This window comes from Bolinopsis microptera, chromosome 1, assembly GCF_026151205.1.
Source record: "Bolinopsis microptera isolate Bmic1 chromosome 1, MBARI_Bmic_1.0, whole genome shotgun sequence".
Taxonomy (NCBI): domain Eukaryota; kingdom Metazoa; phylum Ctenophora; class Tentaculata; order Lobata; family Bolinopsidae; genus Bolinopsis; species Bolinopsis microptera.
Window position 1 is genome coordinate 6,622,083 of NC_087072.1, and position 21,247 is coordinate 6,643,329.

The 21,247-nt window shown below is 39.0% G+C and overlaps 2 protein-coding genes across 5 annotated transcripts in view; one reads left to right on the plus strand and one right to left on the minus strand.

Moving 5' to 3' along the window:
* Positions 1-17,089, minus strand: part of LOC134819030 (uncharacterized) — a 69,179-nt gene extending 52,090 nt beyond the window's left edge. The window contains exon 1 of one of the 2 annotated variants that reach the window (XM_063828794.1): positions 17,079-17,089. The gene's annotated coding sequence lies outside the window, so the exon portion shown is untranslated. Of the gene's footprint in view, positions 1-4,310; positions 4,323-17,078 lie in introns of those variants that run through there. The other variant, XM_063828801.1, reaches the window with a different exon arrangement.
* LOC134819011 (innexin inx2-like) overlaps positions 1,024-21,247 on the plus strand; it is a 33,081-nt gene continuing 12,857 nt past the window's right edge. The window contains exon 1 of one of the 3 annotated variants that reach the window (XM_063828774.1): positions 1,024-1,461. In XM_063828774.1, coding sequence (XP_063684844.1) covers positions 1,042-1,461 — 420 coding nt within the window. In that variant the 5' untranslated portion in view covers positions 1,024-1,041. Of the gene's footprint in view, positions 1,462-8,681; positions 9,268-17,095; positions 17,392-21,247 lie in introns of those variants that run through there. The other 2 variants (XM_063828765.1, XM_063828782.1) reach the window with 2 other exon arrangements.

A 21,247-nucleotide genomic window follows, 5' to 3' on the forward strand; every position in this document is an offset into this window, starting at 1 on the left:
ACAGTACAAATTACTGAGGCTTTGTTTTTTTGGCTGAGGTCTGACTCAGCCTACATCACGATACTAAATCGGGCTTATTATATCAGGTACTGTAGATTTGTTGATTGATGATTCCTGACCATATGGCTTGGCTACCAATCATCGATCCCACGTTTCACACATATGTTTTAGTCTAATTATTTCTTGTTCTAATTGGTCCCTGTAATTTATTCCAGGTTAACGTGAGTTTTACCATGACACCATGCTGTTGCACTTGCAGTGCCTGCAGATTTTATGGCATTTTTCTGTGTTTCATCACTCGGTAATCCGACCGAAATGGAGAAATAGCAATTATCGTTGTTCGTTTTCATCAATTGGTGTATAAATTGTCACATCACCAGAATAATTGAACTTCGACAGTTTCTCAATTGAGGCAAATACGTCTTACTCACAATTATAAATGCTCTTAGTTCTTATCTTTTCTTCCGACATGTAACCTAACTGTTTTTATTTTCGCCCGCAGTTAAACCATTAACGTCCCGTATTTTGGAACTAATGTAGCTATAATTTGCTCACTTCTATATCGGTGGTACTGATAGAAGCTGCATCAAAGAGTGCATCCCTCCAACTGTCTAACCGGCCAAAATTCTCATCGTAAGTTCCCGGCTTCATGGTAAACCTTCTCAGCTCAAATTTTCGTAACTTCACTTTTTCGGTTTCAGTTTTTCTGTCGCAAGCTGCATGCTCTCCCACTCCCAGCAGAATCCCGTTCAAATTATTGAAATTCTCTGACTATTGTAACTATATTATATATACATGTTTATTACACATGTATATTTGGTTCACACTTCACGTAACCCAACCCGGCGGTCATAACCCGATTGACAAAGTAAAGCTATGACTAAGGGCATGTCGTTGCTGCATTAATTGCTGTTAGCGTCTGAAGGTAGGAACTGACGCGGGGCCGGTGCATGAGGGCAACAACACCCTGTTGCCTGCACCATATGTCTTGTTATGTTTGCTAACGTTTCCCCGTCCAGGTCATGTTCTCATGGTGATCCTATGGTTTTGCCTAACAGCACGGTTGCACGTGCACGCAGGACTGGTATAGTCCAGCGTTCCTCTAACTCTACCCCGGAGAACAATGAGGCTCTGCCGCGTCGCTCTTCTATTGCCGTTCTTCCCACTGCTTTTGCAACCGCTGAAAACAATACAACGAAGGGAAGGAGGGTGTCTATCGTTGAGTTGATGATAGCTGCCAAGAAAGAAGCTGCCGCGCAGCAAGAAGGTTCTGACGATAATGCAAAAAAGAGTATATTTGATATCTTCCCTGATGAACAGGAGGAGGATGATGACAAATCGGGTAAACCGAAGAAAAAAACTGCAAAACCTACCAAAAAAGCATCCAAGTCCAACAACAAGAAAGGAGCGGCTCCAAAGACGAAAATGAGCGCCGCGCCAAAGGGGGCCCCTGGTGGAGCGGTAGGTTTAATTAAACTATTAAAGGAAAACAAATTTTTTCTTGTGATCTTACACCCTTTAATTGTTTTAGATGAGAGAAGCGCATAATCAGTAATCACATTGCTTAAATATATTCCCTTACTATATATATACCGCAGTTTTTATGCATTACGGTTTTGTCACAAAACCAGTTCTAATATGATGAGCCTGATGAGTTATGCACCTGTGTGCTGGTAGTGGTCGGGTGTAAAAGTGGATGTGCAATATTCTAGAAATGACTTAAAGTTGAAAGAAAAACTCGGCCCTTTTGCATTTTCGTACTGTAGAATACCTAGTATAGTAGTTATTTTTTGGACCTTTGGCGGCGTCTCACGCTCAAAATAAGCGAAATATTGTAACAGGTTCCCGCCCAGCTCGTCGGGTCCATTATACAGTTATCCCATTTGATATACTATAATGTTCTTACTTTTTACCGGATTAATGCTCCCATTCCCAACACAAGGGTAGAACTTAGCGGAAAATATCTTTCTCTAAATTAGTAAAAGCAAATAAAGGAAATATGGCGTCAATGTGATCGCCTTTTCGATCCAGTTATGTTATGTAAAGATTCATTGTCAATTGTATCGGCTGGGCCTTTGGTGGTCGTGCCAGGTTTTTAGAGCCCGCAATATCACTAAGTCATCGCTACTTCTAGAATACTGCATGTTCATATAATCAAGAGTATGAGACCGGTTCGTGTGTTGGGCTCATTGTATTATTACAAGACTTATTTTGGCTGTTTTAGAGACAAAATTTGCACTGCGCAAACTGCTGCAGTAACGCAATCACCGCTTGCAGATTGCGTATTGATCCCTGATCTTTATGTGTAGCGATCGGTGTAAGCTGGTGAAGCGGGAGCGTGCTTTTACTCCTAAAAGAACATTTCCCTCCCAAATAATTTAGCTATTTTATTCATCAGTAACGTTCCCGAGAAGCTCTGGGGTTCAGAGGAACGGGCATACCCCTCACTTTCTGTCTAAAATTTTGTGTTTCGAGTCCTCCTTTTTTCCGTGAAATCAACCCTCAGTACTTTAGTAATAAATCTGACATTAAATCTGATTTTAAAGTTTCTTGTTAAAACGGGAATTTGAAAATCTTGACAGCTCTTTTCAGCTAGCTGTCAGTCATGTAATACCTATACTAAACAATACTGTCTAAACTTTAACAAAACTTCGGACAGCTGTAATAACACCTTCTATCAAAGTACCAAACTGATTCACGTGTCAAAAATCAAGAGACGTCATTTTTCAGGAACCTGGCCAGGATAGGAAGGTGAAAGCGCTGGTTTTAAAATTCATCAGTATTAAAGTACATGTCAGGTTTTCGTCGATGTATGTTTTCTGGCACCTTACCGCCGAAAATTGGACTGTGTTAGTAATTCTTGGTTTTATAGGTGCCGGCCTTCTCTGTTGAGTTTTAACTCGCCAAGTTGAAGTACCAGCGTGATCTGTTACCGTGTATAAAACTGAACGAAACTTTTCAGAAATATTTAATTTTTCGGTCCAATAGAGTTGAACGAAGATAATTTAAATGGTTCGGTTGACTCAATCTTACCCAATTTTTCAAACCCCGATGATAAAGGACTCACAGTCAGTTACCTTAACCTGAAGGTTGTAAAGCTAATAATGTTCTACAGGTTCAACCGTCGAATTGTATTCGTAAGAAGAGGGGGATAACCATTGGGAATTATTTTTGAAAATGCAATATTGACCTGGATGTCAAGATTTTTTGGCATTTATAATTATGATACTTTCGGATTTACTCCAGAAATCCCTAATTATTACTGCCGAAAATGTCAGTTCAATCAAACTGCTTATTTGATGTGTTCTTGATTGTCATACTATAGCAGCATTAAATTAGAGATTCAAAGTCTTATTTCTAACCTTTTAACGTTCATCTAGAAATAGTTGATAATATTTGCAACTCCAAACGACCAATTTCCTGATTTTGTCTTCATAAGCCCATCTTTTGTACACATCCGGGAAGAAAGATTCATTGTTTCGATTTCTGAATCAGGACAATTGACGAATTGTGTACCAATGCTCAATATTTGTAATTTCCTTGTCCAAGGTCAGTTGAAAGGTAGGCGCACAAACTTCAAGAAGATAGGCTTGAAACATTATTACAATTACATTTTGTCTGATTCTCCTTGTGACATCAGTTTATCAATATTTGTGGGGTGTCGACTCTGTTTGAATTTGTGAAATGATCTGTAAAAGTCTGATCGTTGTTCATTTACTGTTTAATCGATTTGTATCAAGATCTTGTTCATGATTGGGGGCGAGGTGTATGACGAATGCTTACTTCTCGGCAGTGGGACCGAGCAGATTTGTACACCAGGGTTTCACCGTGCAACCACATCAAACAGAGTTCTTCTAAAAAATTTTTCTCTGTTCCTCATCATTATTAAGAATTACCTTATAAGGCCTTTATGGGCGCACCTTTGTGAGCAATTTATCCTCTACTGCCCATTGTTAGGGCCGTTCACAACTTTAGCTCCATTGTTTAATCCTAATCTTGGATAGAAATTAAAGGGTCAATGATACCCTGATCTGACTTATGTCTGATTACTTTTCATTTATAGCCTGGAAGTAAGACATGGAAATAGTTTCAGCTATAATTTAGCATAATAAATTTAATTGTGTATAGTAGTAATATAGTAGAAATACAATATATTAGTACAATATTGAAAGAGTTTATTTTGCATATGAGACCTGAGTCTAATCTTATGCATTCCTTTATTGCGGATCGATGATCTCAAATACTGTCAGATTGGATTATTCATCAGCATAGTATATAATGTTGTATTTCATGGTTGTTTAGTCCAACACATCAAATTATTTCTTAGGTTAATGTATCACAATTTACACTAAGCTTCCTGACAATTCAAGATGTTAAATTCAAGAATTACCTTCATAGAAGATTTTACAATTATACGAGCAAGATGATTGGGGTTAGTTAAGCTGGCAATGTACATAATTGAGGCAGGGCATTCAATATTGTAATTTTACAATATTAGTGTGTATAAGCTTTAAAATGCTGCAAATTTTATATAACAGAGCCAACATATTTAATATTGCCATGGGATGGCAAGTCCCCGTTCATCGCAGTCCGCTAATTTTACTGCATCTACTCTTAATATTATCTAAATGTCTAACGTAACTTAAGTGACTCAAAAAACACAAACGTTCCATCCACTATTTCCCATCAAATTATTCTGAGAACACTGGTCAAGTATTCATCGCGCTGGTAATTATGATATCCTTCACTTGTACTTGAACATTCAATAATCAAAATTAGCTCTAATGTCAAATTCCCTTGATTAAGTTAACCGTTAATGCAACCTATGATACGCTGATATTCTTCTTTTAACCCTTCATTCCTGTGCTGCATTTGCAGCGATCTCTTACGTTCTCAATTTACTATTCTCAATCTCCAAACAAACAGTCTTTTGTTAAATTTGGCTTTAAAGTTCTTTTGATGGAGATTCGACTGAATGACATAAGGTTGTGCGACCATGATGACACCGACTGCACGGACACCAGTACCACCGAAAACTCTTCTGAGATCGCTCCTCCACAAATCAAGTACGAAAGAGAGTTCATCGCCAAGTTACTCCAACAACAAACCAGTCATGTTCTGTCTGAGGCAACTGCAGACCATAGAAAAGACCAGGCTGGTTTCTTTAAGAAACTAAAAGGAGACGGTGAGAGTCCAGCCCCGCCGGTGAAGAAGCGGGCGGTGCACAAACCTAAAGATGAAGGAATGATGAAGAAGAAAAAACCTGTGATTAATACAGTAAAGGGAAAACAACCCGGCCCTCCAGTAAGTACATATCCTGGTACATGCATTATCATTATGTACTTATAATTACGTCTTTTAACAAATAAATAAGTTATTATTAAATTGATGGTGGTTAGGTCTTTACTCAATTAGTGCCCAGTAGATAGGTTAATTGTAGTCTAACCAACTTTCGGAGTAAACTTCTATTTTTGTATTCTACTGGCTTATTGCTTTATATCGGTACATCTTAGTTATCATTACTGTTGAGCAATCGATATGATATAAATATACGTACATATAGGGGGCCGTATTGTAATGATGCTGCAGCAGTCAGCACATTAATTGAGTATATTCAGCTGCGTACGCGGTTACAAGTTCCTACTATTGTTTATTGAACAGTGTATAATTTGGTTACCAGATCTATCTGCAGTTGTCTTTATAGTTATACAATACATATACCAATTCGAATGTAAATTACCGTGAAGTTACCTAAATGGATCAGCTCCTAGTACGGGTAACTTTGTGAACAACCCTTGTTAAAGACATGACACTCAGTGTTACTCACTAATCATAAGACCATAATGTCCAGTTAAAGTTTACCCAGCACGATTTATTAAATTAGGCCTAGGGTAAATTCTGGGGAATAATCATACGTTTAAAATTAGCAAATTACCGTAGAAATATAAAGGCTGCAATAATTTTCTATTATATTTACTCAGCGCCGTTGCTCACTCGTCACTTCTAATTCCCAAAAGTATGGTCTGCTGCGAATGTCTGTATCAATTTCAAGCTTTGGTCACGGGGATTTCCGGGTTCGGCCTATTTGAGATCATTGTGCATCAAATCAGAGGCTTGTTCTTCTGGATAATCCATTGCTTCCTCGTCACTCGACATGGATTTATCGAACCATTATGCATATCATGAGCACTTTGCTGTTGATGCCGTAATCGCGAAATGACCAGTTAGTCCGCAACATTTTCTCGGTAGCTCGAATATTTCGATCAGTATCGAAATCCCTCTCCACAGGGCCCGGTAGTAGACGCGGGAGTTGTTATGTGGGAATCAGTCGGCTGGTGATCCGGGAATATTATTGGAGATAACTATACTAAGCACCACCAACCTTTAGATCTCGCGTTAGCAAGTTGTGGTGTTGTCTTTAGCATACACAGCAAGTTGACACTGCATTAACTTTAATAGTGCTGACTCCTTGTCCAAAGTACGGCTGTCGCGTTTTCCGGTTTCCCAGCTTGACAGATCCCCAAAAACTCTCTTTGTTAACCTCCTGGAACCACACTCCACGTGGTGTGAAGGACCACGCCCAGTTCTACAGATAGACGCCGCCCCGTCTATTGTCCAGATATACGGGACGTGCCCTTTGTCACGACTCATGAGTCTACTTCAGTACCTAGTTGTGAGATGTTCATGTCAGGTTCTTAGCTACCTCCCATCTCTGTTTCAGTATCACAGTTCCATTATTCGTCAGCTCTTGTTTTATAAATATCGCACACGATAAGTTAAATTGAGTTGCTTTTAACTTTTTAACAAACGTAAACATAAAAAGTTTGACTAAATACTGTTACATATAAGGATTAACGATCCAATATAACACGGACGTCTTCTTGGCACCGTATTTTGTTACGAGTATGCATTTAGTTCGCATTTTGCTACGCTTTGATCGACGAGAAACTCGGTACATCAAAAAACACACACTTTGGGATAATATTTCGGAAAATCTTTTGTGGAAAGATAATCAATAATCATCCAAACAGTTAATGACTGCCTATAATACCCCTGCTTTGTACAGAGGCGTCTAAAGGGTCGGCATTTTGAGGGAATCTCATTTAATTGAGGGCAAAGGCCCGTTTTCCTGCCAGCGAAGAAAGACTAGGAGAAGACTCTAGCGACTCGTTATCGTAGTTAAACTAGTAGGATTGATGTTTAGCAGTACGTGTTTAAACTTTAAGCCATGAGGCAAAAAGTAACGTTTTCATTTTCCATTTCATCTCGAGGCCTTCGTTTAATTTAAATCAAAGTGCCCGTAACTCTTGTATTTAATGGCCTACGCTTTACTTAGCTTACAAATTTGGCGCTTGAGCTTGAAACTCCACAATACGGCCACTAAACACTATTTTCGTTGTACATATTTAGAGAAATTGTAAGCTTTTCGAGGCTATAAAACAACAAACTATAAACAACAGTTAATATTTGATGACTTATTTAAAATCATTTCCTCATTCATAATTGTTCCAAAACTGCCTGACTGTCCATTTCATCTCCAGAGGTAGAATTATACGAAAGTCAATGGCTGTACGATATTGAGATACGCGTACGTATGGTCGATCTATGATCTGCCTGCACAGCTGCAAGTCATGCTATTTCGCCTCAATATACCATGGTTTATACCGCTCCCTGGAAAGCTTTCAGGCTCTCGCTCTGTGTCTCAGTGGCGACTGCTCCCATATCACGGTAGACCATGGACTAACCCGCAGATCTTTAATCATGTGATATTTGCTAGAAGATTCCCCAAGAATTGCGGCCCTCTCAGATCCTCTGATTCTGCCTCGAATCACGCGGCGCCATCCTCCTATTAATTGATCATTGTATCTTGGGTATATATCTTTCGGCCTAGGCGCCACTATATACGTGCATAAATAATTTCATTGCTAGGCTTTTGATACACAATGAACATTTCATATTCATTTAAATTTGTACTCCTCAATGTTAAATCGGTAAGGGCTGCAGTTATTTGCATTTTGCTTTCGTAATTCATGTAGATTTGCTCATTATGGTGCCGATCTAATAGGAGATTTGTAATAGCTTGTGCCTACCCTTCATCGTTTATCTACTTGGCTCTATTATCTAAGTTTAATGCACGGATGATGACCGTATCTTTGTTTACTTGTTAAGCAGTCTCGCGACTCTGACCTTCTTTCAATATTCTGGCAGACATTCGCCAGGATTGGCTTCATTGCTCAAAAAATAAAGCATCCCACCGGCTTTTATTCGGCAGTTACGTGCTGATTTGATTGCTACTTTGCCTACTTCTTGATGATATCGCGTCTTTCCCGTCGTACCTAATAAGCGATATTAAACTTCTCAATACTCGCTCGATGTGGGTGCAGAAAATGATAGCTTAATTATGTTAGAGCCGTGTCAACGGGCAACAACATGTGCCTTTATCACAGCTTCCAGCCATAACTTGTGACTGTCGTAGTTGCCGTAGTTTCTTGCAATTGTTGGCACATCATTTATCTCAGCTATCTAGAACTAGTCTGATAGTTGTTTCCAAGTAATGACCCTTTCTAAGTATTCACTTAACTTTGGCATTCCGTACAATCTTATCTGCACGACCTTCTTTGCTTATTACAACTGAACTTTCTTTTGAACATTTTTTACCTCAATTTCATGACACAACCCTCAGCTGGGTTTTAAGGGACTCTGTAACCGTGGTGGCAAGATGAAACCCTGGTAACCCTGGTAACCCTGGTGAAACCCTGGTGTGCTACCGGACCCTGCCTCCCTCTCATCATGAACATTGTCGCGGAACACTTTTGGGAGTTCCTCCAGAAAAACCCTAACATGACTAAACCTGTGAATCCGATTCTTCCACAGAGCGATCAGTGCATCATGTTGAACACCATGGCTGAACTTTGTATTGGGGGAGAGCTGTTGTGCGAGAGCATGGAGCCGGACATGTCCATATGTGACAACGAGAGTGCAGGGGGCAGCGGGACTTCGGGTGGTAGGGCCAGAAATGGGAAAGGCAGAAACAAACGATCAGGGAAGGGTAAGGGGGGTAGGGGAGGCATGATGAGGAGCGGGATGATGCGGGCAAATATGATGAAACATGGAATGATGGGTGGTGGTATTGGACCTGGAAAAGGCGGAAAAAAAGGAGGGCTGTCCAAGATTAAAGAGGAGGGCGGCGATTCGGACCATCATCAGGCGCCCAGGAACATGCCTGCCCAGAAGAAGCCTAGTACTATCGAATGCTTTGCTGAAATCGTAAGTATACCCATTTTATTGATATTTTCTATAATATGCTTATTTTCAGAGATATCTTTATGATATACAATCATCACTAAATTAATTCACAGAAACATATTACATAAGATGTGGAATCATTTTCAAGAATATATAGCAATTTCATCATTTGATAGAATTTTTTATCCGATTAACGTGTTATTTCCGCTCCGCCACTTTTCTTAAGCATCTTATTGTTGAAAAACAGGAGCAGCCTGCGAGAGCTCTTGGACAACTCTTACAGTAAATTAGTTAATTAGTTAAACTGCTTGCTTATAAGCCGTGGTTGTGAGCCGTGAGGCCGACAGATCATTATGAATGCTCATGTTCTTGTGCGTTTTGGTCTGTAGTTACCAGTCAACGGGTCAACCGGTTAATATGGGAAATTTTCATTGTTATATTATATATCAAGCTGCAGAACTAAAATCTCCGGAGTTGAAAAGATGTTTAAATGTTCCTGGTACAAACCGTTTATGTTGGGTATGTAACAATGAAATACTGTAATTGTTATAAAAGATAACCATTGACCATGTTGTATAGAATCATCTTAAATAACCGATTGTATGTAGTAAGATTGTACAGTGAACTGCATAATCGTTTGGATGGAAAACTTTATTGCGAAGAGTCGCATGAAATTGGGGGTCATCGTAGTTACATCGTCTTAGTTTCATAACAGTAACACGGTAAATTAAGCATTTTCTGGGATTCTTGTTTTACCAGGAGATTCAGGGGGATTGCAGTAAGTGTATAGTGTATTTTAATGTAACGAAAGTGTATCACAATCAAAGTTGGCACTATGTTATTGTTACTTAGCGTGTGCTTATCCGTAACGTTCGTACGCATGACTTGACCTGGACCGTGAAACGTTCCAAATTAGAGATATTCATAGTAGTATTATATGATACTAGAAAGCCCGTGGTAACAGGGACGAAGCTAGTAGTATTCTTTGAAAGAAAGTTTTAATCGCATCAAAAAATATCCATCCCAACCGAAGATACAGCCGATTTAAATATAAAACACTTTAAACACAACGTAATTACCACAAAACCGATCAAAATGACGTTAAAACAATCTTTGCACGTGCATATGTGCATTAAGACACCGTTGCTATGGAACCTTTTGGTTGTTACCTTAATTCCTATTTTTCATCTAATTTGCACGTGGGCGGTCGTACATACATTCTACATCAGAAAGAATCTTTTGAATTATAGTAGAGATTAGAGATATTCATAGTAGTGTTATATGATATTTGTACCTCTGTAAACTAGTATCATATCATCAAGTATCAAGTGACCTTATCACTTAATCTTATTCGAATTGCACCTCTCCCGGCAAGCTTATAATAAAAGAGTGTAACATAGCGGTGGAGTATTATAATAGCACTTGTATTAGCACTTGTCCTTACAAGAAGAGCTTTTGTGGAGATTAGAAATTGCAATCACGATGATAACCGAGGCTGATGGGAATTGTTGCTGTACAATCTCCTAATCAGTGCTTGTTGACATGTTATTTACTGAAGTCACCGTATAACCAGAACACTGCTTATCTTGATTAGTTATCGTCCTCCAGATAGTTGATCAGATTCTAGCTGGACTACGAAAGTAGATGTGATGAGTCTGGTACGGATCAGGCGTTACTAATGACTCATTTGGAACAGACGTTCTTATTGTCTTGGTCTATTGTCTGGTTATTATCGTACTTTTCGGCTAGTAGTGCCTTATCAGAACGATTATAATACTCTTGTGTATGTTCGGTGCTGATCCGAAATCGGAAAAGAAAAGACTGAAAAGGATTAAAAAGGTTAACGGAGTAGAAGAGGTATGATTATTAAATATTAATCCGACTTTGAGTTTGAGGCAATTAATAAATAGGCACATAGCTAAGTGATGAGGTCATTCAAACAGGTCTTTTAAATCTGTTGATCCTAATTTATCCGTGAACGATGATTGGTTGCTTCTGCAAGCTCACACACATTGGCTTAGCGTAGTTGATGGATGATGGGAAACGCCGTGTTTATATTCACTCTTATCTATCTATCGATATCAAACTTAAAGAAGTCTACCGTAGATTCGGTCAGCCATTAACACACACCTATGGAAGGTGTATTGAACTTAACATGTTTTCGAGTGTGACTAAGTGTGAGCAGTTGCCAAGGTTTAAGAGAAAGACTAATGAGCTGTCTTCAAGAAGAGATCAATGCTTGGTACTTTAGAGCTCACTGATTAAATACTGTATTCCTACTGAATGGATTGTTTAATGAGCTGAGAAACCTCGTGATAATCCCACCCTCCTGGCGCTCTCCGGTCAGATGGGTGTGGTTAGTGCAGTGTCATAGTGAAAACATCTTACCTTAATCCCACTAATGCTTTGACAAGAGATATTAAGTATAACTTAATCATAAATTAGTTCAATATAATGTTACAATCTGCATCATGACTTGCATGCCGCTCATAAGCAGACAGCTATATGCAGTTGCAACTTGCAAGATTGGATTAAATTAGCTTTTTCCTCACAATTTCGATGTTAAATGTAGTTGATTAGATGATAAGTTAATGGATGGTGTTTTATATTTGTCGACAAGTTTGACTGTTTAAGCTTGAATTTTTTGGCGTAAAATTTTAATCTAAACATTCAATGCTTCTCTTGTACTTTTTGTAATAATGTAATACTTTTTGTAATGATATGGTTGAACAATTGATAGAGGCGATTAAATAACCTTATTCGAAAGCCGTTCAAAATCAGAATTATACATCCTTCACCACGTGAACTTTTTTCTTCGTAGCCATAATACTAATAATGGTCATGGTCATGAATCGTCCTGTATCCACTGAATTCTATAGCGTATGCCGTCCATAAACTTAAAATCATTCCACTTAAACATCTTAACTGCTTGTCTGTAATGTCTGATATGACAAGAGATCAGAGGAGGGTTTGTGAGAGTTACATTCAGGTAATCAGCGTTTAATAAGAGTAGAACCATTAGTTAGGTAATGTGAAGTAGCACTGAAGTTCAATGTAGAGAGCAAGATACTCCCAGATCTTTAAGAGGTTTAGAAGAATGTTGACTCATGTACAAATATGATATGGGAACGTAGTTCTATCGTCTTAATAGAACTGTGACCTTTATTATTTAAATAGTTAAAATTAAATGGTATTACATCATTGATCGACAAGGATCCATCTTATTTAACATTTTATTTACAAATTCATTGATGAAATACAAATGACAATAATGGTGGTGACAAATTTGGGGAAATTATTTGCTTAGAATTATTTAAGTAACGTGAACAGTGCAGAAATGTCATTTTTTAGAGAGGCTTGTTATTGATGAAATGAGTTTTTGGAGACATTTTTTTTAATTGTTAACTTTGTGATCTTCTTGGGCCGGGACACAAAAATTGTGATGATTAGCCAATCGTTCAAGTAAAAGTAAAAATTGTGTCTCATCAGCATTAAGCACTAGTAATCCGATCAAATAATTATTTTGCAGTAAATTTATCAGAAAGAAGTTTTTCCAAGATACACTCTAGTTTAAACCGGGACCTTCACAACCAAATGTATACCAACATTTACAATTGCTTAATAATTGTTAAGTAATCACCAATTTCATGATTACCATAATTTTTGGGTACGACTTATACTTATAGTTCCAGATGAAAATTAAAATATATGCCAAGCACAAATCTTAATGTTTGGTGCTAGGAACTGCTCTGCGGGTGTTCTTCTGTTGTCGCTAAATGTTATATTTGATATTTTGTATTGTAATTTGAGTTCGTGACATTTGCTTATTCCGCACGTGACTTTACATTGCCAACTACAATTTATCTTTGTGAATCGGGTCAGATTTAACTCTAGACTGGTGACCAGTGAGGTTCAAAAGCGCCGGAAAATTCCGAGACTCATCATTAGCGTCATTAGCTTTGCTATCTGTAATCACGAGGTTCATTTTCAACTCATGGCCATCCCATTTCCTACTTGGGTACTGACCGTACCAATGTCATTACTGGCATTTGTTTTTAATTACAATTTCAATGATTTCCATCAATGTCCCCGCAATTTTTGATGAATTCTTAAGAAATTATAAACGACGGATGTGATTTAACCAGCTGATCACTGGAGATCGTAGAATTATAACCTTATCATGGTATAAAAACCAGTAAATTCCGTGGTTATAATTACAGTCGATTCGAATTTCCTTACGTCGAAAATTCGACATAGATTGATATGGTCTAATTATTAAACCGGATGGACCGGTAATGGACCATTAGTAAAGAGCTGACGAGTGATGGGTGGGCGGCACCAACGAGCATCCTCCTAAACGAAGTACCAGCGAGGCTTACTAGGCCGGAGACTTGTCACGACACATAACATCACCACACCATGATTATATTTATAGTAGCAGTTGTAGCCTCCCTACAGTAGTGATGCTGCTACCGCGGGGTGCTTCCAGCGTGGCCTTTGTTTGCACCGTACCCGGCAATAATCACATTGTTAATCTTTACCTAGGCACTCCTCTCATCACAATTTGACTTAAATGCTCCCTCTCATTGGACAATCGCTTTCCTAGAATATCAATCTTCCTGTGTGAGCTGCTATTTTGCTTGCCTCCTTTTCTATGAATTGGCGTCAGCTTGTGCCGCAGTCCACTACCTTCAGCGCTAATCGTAACAATAGTTTCTGACGATCAGTTGATTAGTAAACGACTAACTTCCAGCAGGAGGGATGCCGCGAGGTTTTGGCGGTGGCTTTAAAGGGGGGTTTAAGACCCCCCAAAGTACAGGAGGTGGAAGAGGGAATAAGGCTATGGGTATCAAGGAGAGGGGCCCCAGGAAGAAACCAGCAGGTAAAAGAAAAGTTGACAAGGATGATGAAGAAATGGAGCTTAAGTCTCCGGAGGATATGTTTGGTGGTGGGGATGATGGTGGGGAAGATGGAGGCTTCGGTGGTTTAGGATCTGGAGGCGTAAGTACCATTCTATCTTTTAAAAAGACACTTTATCTTGGATTCAACTTTTAATTACATTTACCCTTAATAATTGCTCCATAGGCTATAAATTTACAGTTCTCTGCTGGACCACGCGGAAAAAGCACGCGCTCACGTGCCCAGCAATTGTTCGATTATCTGACATTGAAATCCAAGATGTAAGACCACGTGCCGGGTAGCGTCGCTCAACCTCGCCGCTTTGGACAAAACTGTACTTGCAATTACTGATTAAGCCAGCACAAGTTCCCCTGGGTGGCTTTTGTAGTCCAGACAAAGTTCATTAAAGCTTAATAGCTTATTTTATAGCAAATCATTAATATGTAAAATCACGTCTAATCCCCTTTCAATTTTCATAATCCGTGCATTAGCCAGATTACTCCGCCCACTGCCACGACATTTTTGATTGTTAGAGTTAGTTAAATCCTGAGTTTCGTATGTCGGAATTAGCTTCATTTAGTTAACAAACTCTTGGGTTCATAGCTTGTGTTTCCCATCCTAAATGGTCACATCAAACTTCAAAGTTTTAGAAAAGTAGAAAGTCACCAATGATGGCGAGTTCACGGAATCTCAGTTGTTTTGATTAGCCAGTACTACAGGGTTTGTGAGCGGCGGGGATAGATTGAAATGGTGCAGAGGAGCAAGATAAGATCGGAAGTTAGTCATGATAACCCACTGTAAACCGGGCTGGCGTAATTGTTTCCGACGTCGCCCGCTCTGATCTAACCGCCCTCATATTCGAGTTTGTTTCTAAAAAGTTTCCTTCTTTCAGTTTATCAGGGAGTATCGCTGTAAGTTTAAAGTGGAGTTCTCTAGAGAAGTCTCTGAAAAGCCGTTATGTACAATGCTTTATAGAATTATGCAAAACAGTACTTGACATGCAATCGATTGTGAACCAAAAATACATGGCCTCCCGGGCCATGCTCACTGTACAACGGGTGTGTGCCATTTATTACTAGAGAATGACGGTTCTTCTCATTTTATCACACACATTTATCGCCTAAATTGTAGAACATTGATCATGGTGTTCTAAATGTTAAATAGTCTCATCCCTCGTTGTCATATGCAATTATGGAACATGCCGGTTGCAGGAGGGACTGTTGAGGATTACACATTGCATTGTTAGGGAAATCATTAGTCCTGCACTGATCACTTCCAAGCAATGTTATATTGATTACTGTAAATTTCTTAGCTTTTGCCGCCGATTAAACCAATTAATTCATAATTTTACGTTCCAGTCAAAGCCCGCCTGCATTTACATATCCGCCAACCAGTCGGGTGACTTCTTTTACGGGCATGTCGTGTGCCATCTACGAAGATGTTCCTTTTAACTGTCGAGTTTTGTTTCCGTTTATTTCCGAAATTTCTGTTTGACCTCCTGTTTGGTGATTTTGACTTTTTATAGAAGATTGCCCAGATCTTCCATACAAAGCTGAAGCTGGCTCCAACCTATGACAGAAGAGGTAAGTGATTCAGTAAATATTGGGTTATTATTATAGTTATACCAACCGTTGCTGATCTTGCTCCCGATACCGGTGTAGCCAATTATAAGCCAGGTTTTTTTTTGAAGCACTTAGCATAGCATAATTATGCCGATTACCAATATTAATATCCTTATGAAGAATACGGTACTAGACGATAAGTTGGTCGGTAGCCTTTAATCGGTCATATTCGATATCTATGATAATCATGATCTAGAGTGCCGACATAATTCGGTAGCTTTTGAAGAATTCGCGGACGTTTAATCCCTCGTTACTTTAACTTATTTCGTATGTGAATTTCAGCTGTATTTTCTAGCTTACAGGAAACCATTTTATAATAAATTATCGTTCATTAAAAGATTAAAGCATTAAGAACATTGTGGTTTTGCAAGACAACATCATAGCAAAGCCATTACACAAAGCATGGAGACCTCAGCTTTCCATTAGAGGGTTAATACTTTTAATATATTGGTCGAGTTTCAGTTATTACAAACTATTTGAGTGGTCCAATGGGATCCACTACTTTGGAATTCATATCCAGGTATCCTGGAAATTAAGTGAATACTGTATATCATCTCTCTTCAGACGCATGAGCGGCTTATCTTTGTAAATGTAACCAGCTGAGCGTCTATCTTGTCATGTTTTGTAAATGGACGTAAGTTTCTTACAGCACATATTATTATTATTTTTAATACGAATTATTAATTATTATTTTTAATCGACTTGAATATGATATCATTTGTATCTCGATCGAGCTCAAATCTGCAGCTATTCTGATCTCGATTCCTCAGGATGACGAGGATGGACCATCTTTGAAGAAGAATAAAAAATTCGGACGAAATTTCAAGGTCAGTGACACACTACACAGGCTAAGCTCGTACTACACTGTGTTTCTTAACATCTCAGTAAAGCTATTTCGCTGGACCAAAATTGCTACATAATTGGCAGGTTCTCTCACCCAATTCCATGCGAAGAGCTGAGTAATAACGAAATCAATAGACTGTATTGTAGACTGATTATCTAAACTATGTTTAAAGACATTCTGTCCGAAGACAGTATTTGAGTGGAATTAGTCGTACGACAAAGATATGTCAGTAAACAATTCCTAATCTATTCTCCCAAGCATAATAATGTAATAATCATTCCTCAGCGAATTTTGTTTTGGCATGATTTGAATTGTCGAATCAATTTAACCAACTCCATTGTTGTCTTAATACAGTAGACGCTTTGTAAATTCTCAGAGAATTTAGATGGCCGTTGTTTGGTGAATGGCGGGTATTGTTTGGCCGTCGCGTGACTAGAGCTACTTTGTTCTCCTACGGCCTACTTTAATCAAATTATTTACTTCAAACACAACTTGAAAATAGTGGTTTATGATTTTCGTTCGCAGTTGCCCTATCATATTCTATTAATTCCTCCGAGCATATTTCGTTTGTTTCAACACGTACTCACCATGATGCGAATGCTGATGGGAGCTGGTGGGGGAGCGAGGGGTGGAAGGGCTGGTTCAGGTGTGAAAGCGCCCAAGCCTGTTCAAAGACGTAGTTGTAACAGCAACGGCAAGAGACAGCAAAAAAAGGAAGATCTGAAAAAGACACTTCTTGATGAGGACGATGACGATGTAATGGATATGGATATGGAAGATGTAGGTTGTTGAAGATTCACTTTACTGTGACTATTATAATTCAAGTACCCTTGTTTGCATCCTTGCACGCCATAATAAACGCGCAATGAACGATGCACCCTCTCAAAATTTCGTAATTTCACCTATATTTGCACGTCGGCATGCTTTTGTCAAGGACACTCCATGGTGTTAGTCAGTATCTCAGACTAATAGTTACATGTTCGTAAGTTTCATATTTTCTCTATTGTTCGCTGTCCTCTCCCAGTGTTACTATTCCCGTTTTACGTCCTTAGTGAATGCTAATGGTTTTGTTACTATTTCCAGTTGAACTAGTACCATTTTTTCGTCTGAAGGTGTTGTTACGTCTCAGTTGAACCTCTGAGCTTAACTAGCTACAATCTACAGGGTGAGTTGAAAATAGTGTGTAGAAAGTAAATGGCTCTAATTTTTTGTACATGGGGTGATGGAAGTTAATAACTTTCAGAACACCCGTACCCAGTTGTTATATGCTGTCTAAGTGCTCCATCTCCGAAGTAATTATCAAAACCCCGAGTAAAACCAGGCAGGACGACATGCCACTTGATGACTAGCATTAAACCAGCGATGGCCTGGCTTGTGCTGCCTGGATAATATATTACCTAAATTACCATGCTAAATTAAAGCTCCCTGTATTGAAATTGGTAACAAACACCTGCCCTAACAAATTCCTGTTACATATTCAAAGTTGCGGCCGTACCAAAGAGAGAGTTATCCCTAGTTAGTCTAGTAACCTGCATAATTGTACTCACACTGAACCATCTGGATTACCAAGTGTAACTTATATGGTTATTCATGAACCTGTCCCGACGCTCAATGTTCATGAGTGATACCCCTCATTCGGCTAACAAGGTAATCAGAATTTAAGGAAAGTCAGACTACGTACCACCTTGAGTTTAAACGCTTTTCACTCTCTTTGAATTCCCTCTAGAGTCCTAAACGGAAATGGCGTGTACTTTCCCTATATAAGGGTACTGTCTGAATCCGGGATATATTTTGTTTTGTGGCGGCCCCTTTATGTGGAATGTGGTGAGAGCAACCCAGAAGTTCAAGCAAGGTCCAAAAAAGGGAGCAGCGAAAAGTTCCGTTCGCCGAAAGTCAACAGTTAAAAAACCTGATGACGATGATTCTGCGGATGAAGCCGGGAAAACGATTCAAGAAATAAACAAAAAACGAAAAGAATCTCAAGCTGAGGCAGACGATAATGATGTAAGTCTGTCTATGCTATTGCTTCCAATTTTTGATCTTGACACGTAGTGCCACAGTAATTCTTATAATAGATCCGCCGGACGTTTATAAATCCGATCTTATGATTATTACAAAACAACATTCATTCGCTCGTTCATAGTTTTTTGTTATGACTTGGAATCGAACAAGAAATTTGTTTGTAGCTAACTAAGTTTTCATCGTTTACCGGTCTCCAATAATCTTCTGTTGTCATGGCTTTTGGTTTTACTGCTACCAGACTCAGCAGCTCGCCATAAAAGCACAGCTTTGACCGCAGAATTTGGTAAGCCCGCTTCCACTTCATTTTAGCAATTTAACTTGCAGTTTAGTTAACCGACACTGATGACTAGTGTAAAGCGTACTGAGTAGTCTGTATTGAACTCCGTAAGCTTGCTATTTACTACATTTTAGTTGAAATTAGTAACGTTACATTCGGACCAACCTTGATTTATCCTTTAACGTTTGCTATGTTTCTGCGTGCTGTACTTGGAGGAGGGGGAGGAGGTCGGCCGTCTCCAAGATCTGGAGTTTCTCCACGACCTAGCAACTCGGCTTCTCGAGTCATGAAGCGTACGGGAAACTCCGCAAGTCGAGCAATGAATATTACCAAAACCACACCCCAATCTACAGTGAAGCTAGGAGCCCAGTCTACACGCTCTTGTGCGCATAACGATAGAACTAGAAGTAAAGATGACGATTCTCGAACTGCTAAAAAAGCTTCCGACTCCAAGAATAACCCTCGCTCAACACGGATTGATTTAGAAGATCTCGGCGATGTAGATGAGTCACCTGTAAGTTTTAGATACCTAATACTGTTTATTTATCTATTCGGGCTGACACCCACGAAGCACCCACGTAATCTCCGACCAAATGATAACAATATTGTACCACAATCGTTCAGATAAAAGTTCTGTTTTTCTTACAAGTATAATTTCCGTTATACAGTATCTGTTGGTGGTCCAGTGGGTTGGGATGACTCACTACAGCTAAATACTAATACCCGTTGAGTGGTTAAGGTGAACCCTGGATTCACTAATTACAGATTATAGCTCAGTAACTGGACAATGACATAATATCCATTATTGAGGAATTGCTGTGTGATGCCTGGTTATAATCGTAAGTGTAAAGATCATACGTATAACACAATAAGTATAATTATACGTTATATATAGTATAATTATACGCTAATTATAGTATAACGTACTGATTGACAACAATACTGGAGGAGTTATACTATTATAAGCGTCAAATAAAATACCAATTACTGTCACGTTATGTAGTTTACCAGTAAACAAAAGGGATGCCGCTTGCTGTCTATCAATGCATTAATTAACCATTAGGTCCATATAAAGATCAAAGTGTAGGGTGAATGTTCTGGTTCATTATTATATTTAATTATAATAATGCTGTTCATTGTCAAATATCAGGCACCAAGTTAGTATTTTATGCCAACCAGTTTACTACTTGACACCAAGTTACGTACCTACTAGTACTACCTATTCACTGCATAGTTTATCTGCTTTGTTATTTGAACGGTGCACTCTAATCGGTAACACGATGCTCCAAACCATGCTGAAAGCAACCCTGCAAATGAGCACAGCGGCACCTGTTGGTACAAACAGGCTTGGCATGAGAGGCTCTATCTCCGGTGTCTTTGATCCATTCAACTCAAATATGAGGAGGAACACCAATGCCACCCGGAATAATAGAGGTTCTGTCGTGAACCAGCTCCTTGGTCGTCCAGTGAGTCGGAGCCGGTCGACAAGACGAACTGTAGACGGAGATTTTGGGGATTTGGAGGGCGGTAAAAGGCACGGAAAGGTTTGTTTTGTAGAATTTATTTTAATTATTCAATGCATGGAAAATTGTACATGCGAGTAGCCAGGACAGTTAGATTTACTGGATCTTAATCATTCTTGAATTCAAATCTAATATCGTGATCAATGCGGTGGAGTGAGAATTGAAACTTATCCTAAAAAATTTGAATCGGTTCCAGCGATAAAATCTGGCAGACTATTCGAATAGAAAAGGAAATGCTATTTGAAGTTTGAACATTTTGATTGAGTAAAACCGATCGATCATAGATCAGAGAGCTGTAACGACGTCAACCGTTAAACTAAACAGTGGTGCTGTTGAATGAGGTGAAAGCTTAATGAAATGAAGAATTTCCTGCCAAATTTGTTGATGTAAATGCATAATCTCGTCCAAATAGTCTACTCAAATCATTCATAAATTCTGAATTCCGGTTAGTTTTTGTTTGGCCTCATCAAACCACCATGAGCTTGAGACGTAGAAATGTCACTCGTACTATCTCTGTTGTTGAGGAGGAAGATGAGGAATCCTCCTCACCCACAGAGCATGTTAACTCACCTCGTCCCTCACCTCGTCCCTCCTCCTCCACTCTGCAGGACAGAAACTGTAGCCTTTCAGTCGCTCTACAGCGCTTTTCTGAGTATCTTGTTCACAAGATCGAGACAAGGGATCACTCTGACAATGATGATGATGAGAATCAAGAGCAAGCTGTCAGAAAAACTGCTGGTCAACTGTCTAAAACTGTGAACAAGAAAATGAACAAGAAAAAGAAGCGGGAGCGAAATAAAAGTGGTAAAGAAAT